The 12,190-nt window shown below is 45.9% G+C and overlaps 1 protein-coding gene across 4 annotated transcripts; it reads right to left on the bottom strand.

Moving 5' to 3' along the window:
* Positions 1-460: 460 nt before the first annotated feature.
* Positions 461-10,992, bottom strand: tbx2b (T-box transcription factor 2b). 4 transcript variants are annotated; one of them, XM_041940092.1, is made up of 7 exons: positions 8,787-10,992; positions 7,575-7,842; positions 5,769-5,921; positions 4,581-4,657; positions 4,299-4,480; positions 2,777-3,360; positions 461-2,238 (listed from the first exon to the last, which is right to left on the bottom strand). In XM_041940092.1, exons 1-7 carry the CDS (start codon positions 9,143-9,145, stop codon positions 1,789-1,791), a joined length of 2,073 nt encoding a protein of 690 aa, XP_041796026.1. In that variant the 5' UTR covers positions 9,146-10,992; the 3' UTR covers positions 461-1,788. The 4 variants fall into 4 exon arrangements, with proteins under 4 accessions (XP_041796026.1, XP_041796028.1, XP_041796027.1 ...); XM_041940094.1 differs by having other exon boundaries at positions 4,299-4,468; XM_041940093.1 differs by having other exon boundaries at positions 5,769-5,915; positions 8,787-10,991.
* Between the last annotated feature and the right edge of the window lie 1,198 nt (positions 10,993-12,190).

The following is a 12,190-nucleotide window of genomic DNA, read 5'->3' as shown; positions in this document are numbered from 1 at the left end:
GGAAAAATAATATCATCAGTCTCTTATTCCATTGGTCCAATTAATTCCTAACATGATCAAACATAATTTATATTCAGAGCTGTAACTTTTCCGCAAAAGTTCCACAAACAAATTATACCCACAATTTTCCCATCTTATTTAAATGAAGATTTAATAGCCAGATTTAAACCCAATAACGTTTTCTTATAAAATTCAACCAATCACATGCAGAACCTGCCCCGTGTCCTGTTTAATATTTGGCCGACAGAGGGCGCTCCTGCCACGTGTGTGTCGCTATAGGTGTGTAAAACCATGGACGACTTCATTTAAAATAATCTACAAAATAATCTATAAATTCGCTGTTTTGCTTTTAACAGATTAGATTAGAACAACAATAAAAAGCAATAATAATGGTGAGAATAATGATGCGCTTGCAATATTTCAGCACAACGATTTTTTATTGAAATTGTGAGACAAAAAAAAAAAAAACCCGGACAACCAGCATAAACAAGATACTTTCATTTTAAATATATTTATGAATAGATAAGAATGATGCGCCCATAGGAGGAATTGCTTTGAATGTCTCCTGGCTGGAGTGAAATAACCTGAGGTGTTTTTGAATCCATGTGGAGCTCTTTCTCTGTTCCTCTCTATTTGTCGGTGGATGCAGACTAAAACATGGCACACACGTCTTCTAAAAATCAGCAATGCTTCATACACAGTTTCTCAAACCAACAAGCGCTAAATAGCTTTCATTTACAGTATATGTTCATGTAAAATGGGGGAGAGGATGAGGAGGAAAAAAAAGCAACGAGTTAAATTCGAAATATATACACGCTAATATACAGCCTTGAATAAATTAATACCAATTGCATATTCTTGGATCTTAGCTTTATTTACAGAATTTGTTTTATCTTTAATTACATAAATAGCTCCGAGAGAATTTTTCTGGCATGAAATGATACCTGTTCCTTCTTCCTTCTGTCGCTCCCTCCATGCCTCTTGAAATAATCAGGCCTGGAAAGCGTTTTTTGGATGCAGCTTGAGACCTGCCTGTCGGCGTGGTGAGCCTCCTGTTCAGGGCTCGGCTCGCTGTTTACAAACCAGGCCTGGATGCTCAAATGCTTCAAGTCAACCAAACTCAACACACACTCTCCGCTGTGCGCCGCTCAGTCTGTGGAGCTGAAGGCCCTCAGGCAGGTTAGACCGATATATGGGGCCGATACTGGCCTTGTGTGGTCCACCTCTGATATAATGGAAATGATGAAGTTTGACTAGGTTTTTATAGTGGAACTGATCATCCTTGAAATGAAGTTGTCACATTTTTCTTTACATTATCTTGACATTATTTTTGTGTTTCCCTCTCCAAAATGTGTTCCCATGTATATTTTCTTGTATATTTTCTACATTTACTTAATTGTTGGTTTGTATATTATTGTTTTTATTTTATCAATGTAGAAATGTATCCCAGAGTTTCTATGGGGGTATAAACGCCCTCAAGAGCTGCTAGCCCTAAAACACTGGGATTCAGGGGAGAGTTTTGCAAACTGATGGAGGTCAAAATGTTGACTGGCTTTCCACCCTTTCTAGCAGGTCAGCACTGGACGAAAGCCTCAATAATTGTGAATTTAAAAAGATTAAATTTAATTATATGGACTAAATTTCTATCTGCAGCTTTGTTCGGAAAAATGCCAGTTATCGGCCTTCACTGACCCATATCGGTCTCATCCCAGTCTCCATAATGTGCTGTACAGGACATATGCACTTATAGTCCTCTGGTACGTCTTCATCCCAAACTGACAGTCTTCATCACTTGGGAGAGTCTGCAGTTGGAGAGGGTTCCCTCTGGCCCTCCAGGCCGCTCACCAGTCTCTGGATGCTCTGCAGCTCATTCACAGAGTCCTTCATGGAGGTTTTGGGAGATGCCGTCCTCCCACTCGACCCACTCGTCTTGTGGTTGCTGTGGTGCTCCGGGGCTGGGCTGGCCTCCCTGCTTCCCGGTTTGGAGGATTCAGAGCCTGGGTTGAGGCTGCCCTGCAGGCCGGTGGTGAGCAGGCTGGTGCTCTGAGGCAGCGACACTGGGAGCTGGTAGGGGTTGAAGCGGAGCCGAGGCCGGGATGAGCTCAGGAAGGGGTTCCTGGAGAGTGGGCTGGAGCTGCTGGTGGCTGGGAGGGCTGAGGCAGAGGCCGCCGCTGCAGCTGCCGCCATGTAGGTGTAGGGGTACGGGAAAAGACCTCCAAATGGAGGCATGGGGATGCCCTGGAATATGCAAGAGGACAGACTTTAGCTCACAGTTGAACACACAGTCAAGTGGTCAAACAATCAAATGAGTAATACATTTTTCCAATTTTCAATTTCCATTTTTCTTCAGATAATCTGAATAGATTTCTGTGAAAATATACGATGGATCTGATATGAACTCTACAAATGTTTTCATTCTTTGAGTGTAAAATTCGTATTACGAATAGTTCACTCCACAGAAGCCTGATAACATGTTAGCAGCTTTCATTTGATGACTGTCTTCATTATTACATCCTTGTGTTTGCATGCAGCAAAAACAAATGTTTGCTTCACCGATCAGGCTAATTATCAGCACTAAATAAAACACAGCTCTGATTGGACTGTGCAAGGTGAGGGTTACATTACCAGTTATGGTCCTATGAAGGTAAGACTCGACACCTAATCCTGTCTACACTCTCAACACAAAGCTCCAGTTAGCCTGTCCTGCTGACGTTAGCTCAGTGCTACAGGTGTACAAGCAAACTAAATCATTTTCTGACTGGATGACCTTGCTTACCTGAGAGGCGAGCATGTGCTGGGACAGATGGAAGGGGAAGGGGCTGGGGGTTCCTCCTGTGCCCTGGGCAGTGAGGCTACCATTCTCCAAACCACTTGCACCGGATACAGAGGCCAATAGATGCCCCATGCCCATAGCAGAGAAGGCTCCGGGGGCCATGGCAAACTGCCCGGGGTGAAACAACAGCGGCGATCCGGTGTTCAGAGGGTTAAAGAACTGCTGACTGTGCAGGCCAGACAGAGCTAGGCTTTGTAAGTGGCCCGGGCTGAAGTGCGAGGGGCTCTCGGTTTGGACCATGAGCGGGGAAAAGGAGTCCTTACTGGCGCTGATGCCTCCGGCCTCCGAGTCCTTTGTCAATGCGTCCGTGGTGTCCTTCCGGAACCGGCTCTCCGCTTTGTCCTTCTCTAGGTTCCTTATACTGAATATGGAGTCATCCTTCTTTTCTATGCTGGGCCTGTCCCTCATGCGCTCCTCACACCTGGAGCTGTAGGGGGACACGGGGTCAGGTGCCGGGCTGCTGGAGCCGGTGCAGAGCTCATCATGATGCTCCAGCTCCTGCTCACTGTCAGTGCATGTTTTATCATCTGCAACACAGGAATCACATTGGGGAAAAAGAGGTGTGAGCAGAGTGTCCAGCCATTTATCTCTCCAGTGACCTACACACACACACAGGCAGCGTAAGCCTGGTGGGAGCTTTTAACTCTCAAAATCCACCTTGCACGTTTCCGACCATATGTTCACTCAAATTTTTTAATTTTTAAAATTAACACCTGGCCTGCATTTTTAAATGTAGATTTCCAGTATTTATTTATTTATTTGATCTCAAACAGCCTATGTATTATTTGTCATCCAGTGTAAAACTTTTGAGTGTGCACATATTAGAAAAATCCACACATTTAAATAAAGAAACAGGGCACATTAATGCTTTGCTAAATCAAATAGTTAGAAAAATGTACGTAAATCAGACCAGATAAAAACCAAAACTAGATCAAACTTTTTCTTTAGAAATAACTGGAACTCAAATGTCTACCACCCAAGAGTTTTACACACTGTATACTCTCAATGAGAACATTTATATTTCAATGTGAATTTAACCTTCTATAGTCATTCATTCAATTCAGGCTCATTTTACTGTTCACATTTACTACATATAGATGTTGGTGTGTTTAGCTGTCAAACTGTCAGCTCCTGCACCATAAATACACCTAAATTCACGTTATCACACAGGCCCGCGTAAATGTATAATAATAACAATAAAAATATATTTCTGCAACATTCGACAATAATTGATTTCCTTCGCGTTGTTGGGTATTTTCCTCCACCAAATTACAACCATATTTCAGCCAATTTAACACTTTAAATTATTACATTTAAATTCTAAAGTTAAATGATTATTTTACACCAGTGAATGGCCGTGGGTGGTTGGACTTAAGACTGCAGGCCAAACCCGTTATGTCACACTATAGTGAACATTCATCCCGGCTCATACATGGGCCCAAAAATAAATTACAGTGTTTCTCACCTCGACTGGGTCTGTTGAACCTCAGCGGGCTGGAACCGGCTCCCAGCGGGGAGTGGACGGCGTCCCTGCCGGCCGGAGGCTCACTGGACGAGGCGTCCGAGTCCGCGCCCTCCCGGTCCGTCTTGCACTGGTCTTCATACATCCGCAGCGACGGCATGGTCAGCTGTTTCCTGTCAGTAATACTGATAATAGTAATGCAAATAGTGCTACCACTGATAATAGTGATAATACACACACATGCAGGTCATTTTGATGGCATTAGAGCGCAGTGTGGTGAGCTACCTTTTCTCTCGCCTTCCGTTCCCCGTGTCTCTGAAGCCTTTGGCAAAAGGGTTGTTGTCTATCTTCAGCTGCGTTATCTGTCAAACACACAAAGTCGGAATAAATGTCAGAGGAATGGAACCAGAATAAAACATGAAGTGTTCACCTGGCCAGTATTTGGGAGAGCGGCGTGTTTGGATTAACACACACGGAAACCAGCGTGTTGGACAGGAGCCACGGCAGCCTCGGATTTGCATTATTAATACACGCGTAATGATGTGGCGTTATTCTCATAGGCCCCAGGAGAAAAATTCTGCCACGAAATATTCCTCTATGGGGCCACACAAGCCTCCGTTCCCCCAGAAAAAAGGCAGAGGGAGCAATACTGGAACAGATGACTATCATATCAATAATTAATAATGCGGTTTGCATCACTGCTGCTTCCCGATCTGTCCTGATGTGGAAGAGGCCGGTGTTGCTCCGCGGATGGGCACGGAGCCGGCCGGGGCCCGTGTGGCTCTTGTAGGAGCTTCTAGGCTACTGGAGGCCCTAAGAGGCGCTTGGACTGGGCGCTTCGGGCGCTTGCTGTCTGAGCAGGGAGAGTGTCCTGCAGCATCTGTCCGCTGTGGCTGCAGGCTGACCAGCTTTTTAAATGCTCTCTAATCGATGGTGACTCTTTGCCATAAACTTTTACAACAAGACCCCCCTCACCCCGAGCCCCCCCTGGACGCAAGCGCCAATTAGCTTCATGGAGGAGGATAAAGAGGCAGCGAAAGGGCTTATAATAATGCCACCAAATACACACATATTCAAAACCTCCATTTAAATATGCTCGATGTTTAAATCGGCAAACATTCTGTTGAATCCAAAAACTCAGAGGCTTCAGGTGCCTTTTTTTTGAGAGTATAAAAAATCTAATAAAAAAAGAGTCATGTTTGAGGCATCACAACAAAACACAACACGCAGCACACAACACTGCACATTTGGATCCAGTCAGAAATATCTGCTACGCCCACAAGACCAGGCAAAACAGCAATTAAAAAAATCAAGTGAGACATGGGAGTCCTCTGCAGGGAAATTAGGCGACCTACAAAATCAGATTAAGTCTTCGGGGGTTGGCGGTGGGGGAGGGGACGCATATAGGACATTTATTATGCAAAGTATAACAGCCATATTAGAGCAGTTGGTCGAGTGTGAACGGTGACTCACCTTGTCGTTCTGATACGCTGTCACAGCCACGAACTCGGTCTCCGGGAACACGTAGGTCCTGAAGGTGCTGTAGGGGAGCTTCAGGATGTCGTTGGCCCGCACTATGTGGAACCGGGGCTGGTACTTGTGCATGGAGTTCAGGATTGTCTGGACCAACACACACAAACGCACAGCTTTCGAGTGAATATGACGGCAGTTCGCGTCTCTCTCTCATCTTTTCTCCACATTAAAACTCGACACTAGGCAGGATGTGTTGACGCGGATCATCCAGCGCGTTGTTATTGATGCTGGTATAATTACTGTGTGAGCAGACGTGTCTGTAATTAGTGCGGGGCAAAGGGAAAAACCTGACCAGGCCACACATGTTGTTAGGAGGGTACAGAACCACAGAAAAATGGATTTGATCCAGTTTATAGCGAGACAAAAACTACACATTTCCACTCTTTCATTCATTTCAAATGTACCAGCAGCCACTTTACAAGCTGTGGGCCTGGAATGACAGCCGGAGGGCCTGTCTGTTTTCACACACAGCAACAAAGACTTCACTGACATGCTAAAATAAAACCGATTTTTAAAATCCAAAAAAACAAACCAGTCAGTTAAATAGAAACGCTGTGAATGCTCGAATAAAATGTTAATTCCACATAAAAAACAGACTGCTCAGACATTAACATTACGACTTCAAGATGATACATAAGCAGCAAACAGATGTGTAAATGCGACCTGTGTTAAAAAAAAAAAAAGAAAAAAGAAATCCTGCCTGTAACCGATTGCAAATTTAGTCTGACATGTAAATGTTGAATTTGTTTCCAGTCGGAAGCACACTGCCTGCCAGTCACACGGACTTTCTCACACATTTATCATTTGCTCCCATTATTTTTAGTCTTCCTGCACATTATTACACCAGTAAGAAAATATGAAATACATGGTAAATAAATGGGGGAAATATTTTCTATAAAACATGCAGTCACTGCAGCATCCAGACTTTACTATAAACATTCTAGACGAATATAATAGAAAATAACAGCACACATCTATTTTACACTTTCTTACAGTGTACTGTTCCAGGCTGGGGGGGGGGGGGGGGGGGGGGGGGTGTTCAGACGCGTCAGTCAGTTCGGCCATTCAAGCTCATTTCACGTCATTTCTCTCTGACCCGATCTGATGATACACCACTTAATCCCCCAGCCTTGCAAACATTCAGCTCAGGTATGATGTTTGTTTTTCTTTCTTCCCAATAAGAGCTCGGTTAGAAATAAAGGATAAACGCGCTCCACAGCCCCGAGCTGCTGCAGGGAGCACGGCCTGGCTGTGGATACATGGATGCGGGAGGAGGAAGCGCAGGCTGATAATATTCTGGAGAGCTGCGAGGAAACATAAGCTCTATGTCAGCGGCAGTGGGAAGTCAAGTGGCGACCAAGTGTCAACAACTTTGGATGTAAAGACGTTCAGCCGCGCACCTTTACGCACCCTCCAGCGCTCATATTCTGTTTTTCGCACTAATGTTTTAAATGCATTTCTTTGTCTCAACGAGATCTTTTTTCTTGTCTCGGTCTCTTTCATAGTTTCCCTGCAGCAGTTTGAATTCAGCACATGCTGTGTGTTCAGTTTGTATTTATTTCATATTTTTTTCCTGACGGTTTCCTCGTATTATTCTGGTGCTACAACTTTCCCCACTGCTTTATAACATTTTCATCTGATCATAAAACGACTAAAACACGCTGCCCTCTGGGCTCCAACAGCAAACTCTTAGTAACTCTGAAAAAATGTCTGCTCAGTCGAGAAAGAAAAAATGTCTGTGCTTACAAATCCGTGTTTGTCTGAGATGTTGTTGGTCAGCTTGAGCTTATGGAAAGCAACAGGCTTGGCCATCCACTGCTCGCCGGTGGCCGGGCTGTCCGGGTGGATATACATCCTCTTGGGCATCTCCGGGTCGGCCTTGCCCGCCACCATCCAGCGGGAGTTGTGGAACTTGTAGCGGCAGTCGTCCGCCGCCACGATGTCCATCAGCAGGATGTATTTGGCTTTTTTATCGAGCCCGTTTATTCGCACTTTGAACGGAGGGAACATCCTCCTGCAGAGAAAAACACACAAGGAGTCAACACGCCGTGATTCAACCGAAACACAACATCAGATTATCATCCAAGGCTCGAACTCATCTGACAAAGGAGGCACTGAAGGCGACGGGGACGCAGGAAAAACACAGCGCTCAGACAAGGCGGAATATTGTAATTGTCAGATATTACACGCAATTAGGCGACAGCAACACAGCAAAACCTGCGTGTGTGTGTGAGTGAGTGAGTGAGTGTGTGTGCGTGTGTGTGTGTGTGTGTGTGTGTGTGTGTGTGTGTGCGCGCGCCCGTCTGTGGTGTCTGTCCGCCTGCGTGTGTGTATGTGTGTGTTATCCAAGTCCTACACTACAAAGCTGAGCAGTATATTTATGACCACACCACTTCACGTCCCTGCTTTTTGAAGTGACAGCCTGTTTATAAAATCCAGAAGCTCCGCAGTTTGGGAGATAAAACCTGATTAAAGCTCGGGTCACATTTCCCCCCCAAAATATCCCCAATATGTAGCTTGATCAGTCTGGAAAAATATCCTAAATATTTCAAAATAAATCGACGTTTTATTCATTTAGGCTAATCGCTTTGATAAATGAAGCCAAAATAACTAACAAATGCGTCCAGATTTACAGGAACGGAACTCCATTTAAAAACAATATATTTAATGTATAATGTGAGGTAAACGTGACATATTCTTGTGGTAATATCTAGTTTTCTTGTCTATTTTTATTAATCGTGGAACAGGCTAACAATCGGAGGGGAAATAAACAGTGACGAGCAAAGGCCTGAGGAAAAGGCTGCCATTAACGCGAATAAATGGCTTTTTGGCTGCTCGAAACTTGTCCGCTGCGGCTCATTTTCGGCATATATACAAACAAACTGACGTTTGCTATATTAACAATAAAGTATTCTCTGTATATCCACGGAAGGAATTATAGTTCCGAGCATTTCTTACCTTCCGGACTTGGTAATAACCATCTCCGTCCCGAGTTTATGAAACTGGTCCCAAAGATCCTTGGCTTCCAGTGTAACTTTGGGGTCGTCGTCGACTTCCTCCTCCGGCTCCAGGCTCTTCATGCTGCGGAGATGAGCCGCCTGATGGTGGCTGAGGGCCGGGTGGAGCCCAGCCTCCGCCGCCCCGGCCAGGCCGTGGTCCGCGATGGGCTTGGTGAGCGCCCCGGGAGGCAGGCTGAGTGCAGGGAAGAAGGAAGGCTGCGCGGCCGCTAAGAAGGCGGACATGGGGAAGTCGGTCGGCCGGTGTGCGTGGAAAGGGTGATAAGCCATTGCAGTCCCTGTAAAAACTGGATCTCTCATCGGTGCATCCACAAAAACCGAAATGAAATAATGGATGTTTTTATTGGTATTTCCCCCCAAACTAGAGCCAGTGTAGGTCCGCGCTTCGCGAGCAGTTAATTTCTGTAAAGCAGTACGGAGGAGCGCAGCGCCTTGTCAAACACACAGCGCGTAATCAGGGTGAAGAAAATAGCCCAGAGTTGCTGCTGATGTACTTTTCCTTTGGCTCCTCCGCCGAGTCCTTCAGTGGAAGCGGCGCTGTGAAGGCAGTGCCCGGCTGCGCTGTGAACCTCTCAGAGAAATAAGCAGTTTCTCTGCTTCAGTCATCCCACACTGACTGGAGAGATGTGGCCGCGTTCACTGCAGATCTGTGACTATCTCACATGTCCTTCCTGCCTCCATCCCCAACACTAATGAACCAAGCCCCTTTGATTGCTGATTTTACGCTTTCTGGACCAATTGTGGGCCCCTATAGGCGTGGTTCTGACAGCTCCGGCCAGACTCTCGAAGAGGAGGGGGGCAAGAAGGTGTCGGAAGCATTAGCAGTAAGAAAACATGTCAACAGAATAAAATATTAACCAATGACAGGAAAGCTCGGGAAATCCCACCCCCATTTCCAAGCCAAACACCGGGTCAGCCCTCAGTTCTTGGCCGGTGGAGGCATCACCTCTCTCGGCTTGCGTTTTTACAATCTCGCCTCCGGAGAAAGCAACCTGTCCACAGACTCACTGTGTTAATACCCACCTTAATACAGAGGAACAGCTCCGGCTCTCCACGTTCACCACTGTCTTTTAGAACAACTCACAACAGTAAATCCACGACTCGCAGCTCTCGCTCTACATTCCGGAGAGATTTATTTCAAAGAGCTGCTGCCCTCTCGGTCGCTCTCTATAATAACAGACTTGTAATTATTCCATGTTATCGGCCGTCCTGACGCTTAGGCTGGATTTGCCTCCCTCTAGCCCAGGCTGCGTTAGCTGACTTCAGCCTCCTCCAGCCCGGCTTCCCCAGGCGAGAGCCGTTTATCTGTGCGCTGCCCTGATCGGGCTGACGGGAGGGCAGCGGCAGCCGCAGCGGCAGCACTGCGGCGCAGCGCACACACAAGGCTGGAAGAGACAAACCCAGATGCTGCGTGGAGGAAAAAAAAGAGGAAACCAGATGAAGGGTGATGAATGAATTTTTGAAAGAAAAATCAGGGAGAAAGAAAGCGGTGAGTGCTCACTTCGATAAGTCTTCCTTGTTTGGATAAAGTTACAAAAAGTTGCATTTCTTGCAAACTCTCGGACATATTTAGAGTGTTTTATTGAAATGAGACTAAATATTATTAATGTCAGTGCACTTGTATTATTGCTGTTGTTTTATGTCGTGGTGATTTTGTGTAGAGAGTCGTTTGCATAGCCACATCAAACAGTTGCAGCGATGAGATGATTTAGTGCTCAGTCTCAGAGCTGAGGGCAGGCCGTGGTAGCGTGTAATCTCCGACAGGTTGGATTTTGTCAAAGCAAGGACAGTGCGCGGCTCCGGGAGCCACGCTGGCCCCCACCAGCCCTGCACCCCGCTCCGCTGAGCTCCTTTATAAATCCAGCGCCGCAGCTCTTGATTAACTTGGACTCAGTTTGTTAAAGAGCCGCCCGGCGCCAGACGGCTGATGCGCCACAATAAGAACAATCTCTTGTCTCTTTATATTTACCCTGAAGTCCCGCATGTGCGAGCCCCTCTGGCCCCCTCACAGCCTCATCTGCGCCTCCGCTCCACTTTTTTCTGCGTCGGTCATGACTTGGTGTCAGATGTGATTTTTTTTTCTTTTCGGATAAACAGCTGCTTTCTCCGGGCAGAAAGGACGGTGATGTGGGCCACAAGCGTCACTTCGACAAAAACTGAAACAAAAAGTGATAATCCTTCTGAATGAGACTCAGAGACAACTGCGCATTTCCTTTTAACCCTTGGGAGTTAGCCGCGTCTCTGCGGCTTCCGCTGCCAGGCATACAAAACTCTTACTGGCCATAAAATGTCTCGAATAATATTTATAAACCATTATTATTAATACATTAAATTCACCTAATTCCGAATCGGCCGCTATCAGGCTGTAAAACAGTCAAATTAAGCCACGTTGCTTTCAAGAGCCTGAACGTGCAAAACAAAATGGTTTGATATCCTTCAATGCGACCCTAAAATGCAAGTGCGGAAAGTTCAGCAGCCGGCATCTGCGTGTCAGATACAGCATGTTATGTGATTTAAGAGCATGAAATGTTTGCACATCTCCGCTCTGTTACACACTTGTTGCTCGGCTTCCATCACATTGATACAGCCATGCGTCAAGGGTCAGGACAGGAGCAGCTACAGCACAACACAGCCAGAGCGCATTATACCTGAATGGAGCCAAAAAACAGTTTGTGTGAGCTCATGAAACACATTATATCAGACACGAGTCCCCGGAGCATCGACTGCTTCACACAGCTGGCATCAACAGCAAAGTCAGTGTGAAAACGCGGCTTTTCAGTCAGCCAGGTGTTGGAAATAAATGCCTCTGAGCATCAGCTTCACATGAGAATGTACAATCATCAAGAACGTCTTGCACACAGCTCGCAGTTTTCTTCCGAGTGGTAGTGTGGTGTGTATCTGCTATAATTTGGCCGGACAGCTGACTTGTTTGGAATGCTGCACCTTCAGATTTATGAAATGACAGAGATGTAGGAGCGCCGTGGGAGCGGCGGCGGTTTGTGGGGCTGCATGCAAGCAGCTTTAGTGGGGAGAAAAAAAGATTAGCAACATATGGAGGTGGATAACGGTTTTTCTGCCGGAATACTCAACTGGATAATTGTATCAACAATGCTTGTGCAAATTAGTCACCATTTATTTGTTCTGTGCCTTCAACAGTACAGAAATTTCCATTACGCGCGATTTAAAAGTCATTAAGTCGAGGAAGGACTGCTGCGAGCTGCTGGTAGATCTGCATAGAAGGGGCACTGTGCTGATAGATTTACATATTCTGTGTGTTGGGGATTAATGAAAGCAGACAGTAAATGTGCTCATTAGTCTTGTTCTTTGAAATGTGTGTGTGGCAGA

Source organism: Chelmon rostratus, chromosome 7 (assembly GCF_017976325.1).
Source record: "Chelmon rostratus isolate fCheRos1 chromosome 7, fCheRos1.pri, whole genome shotgun sequence".
NCBI lineage: Eukaryota > Metazoa > Chordata > Actinopteri > Chaetodontiformes > Chaetodontidae > Chelmon > Chelmon rostratus.
The sequence above is the reverse complement of the archived record's forward strand: the minus strand, read 5'-3'. Positions and strand labels throughout refer to the sequence as shown.

Excerpts from the sequence above, each read along its gene's own strand:
- tbx2b (XM_041940092.1), bottom strand. The coding sequence starts at position 9,145 with ATGAGAGATCCAGTTTTTACAGGGACTGCAATGGCTTATCACCCTTTC. Across the intron at positions 7,843-8,786 it reads GTTATTACCAAGTCCGGAAG|GAGGATGTTCCCTCCGTTCA; the intron begins GTAAGAAATGCT and ends TTTTCTCTGCAG. Across the intron at positions 5,922-7,574 it reads TCTCAGACAAACACGGATTT|GTCCAGACAATCCTGAACTC; the intron begins GTAAGCACAGAC and ends TTGTGTGTGTTG.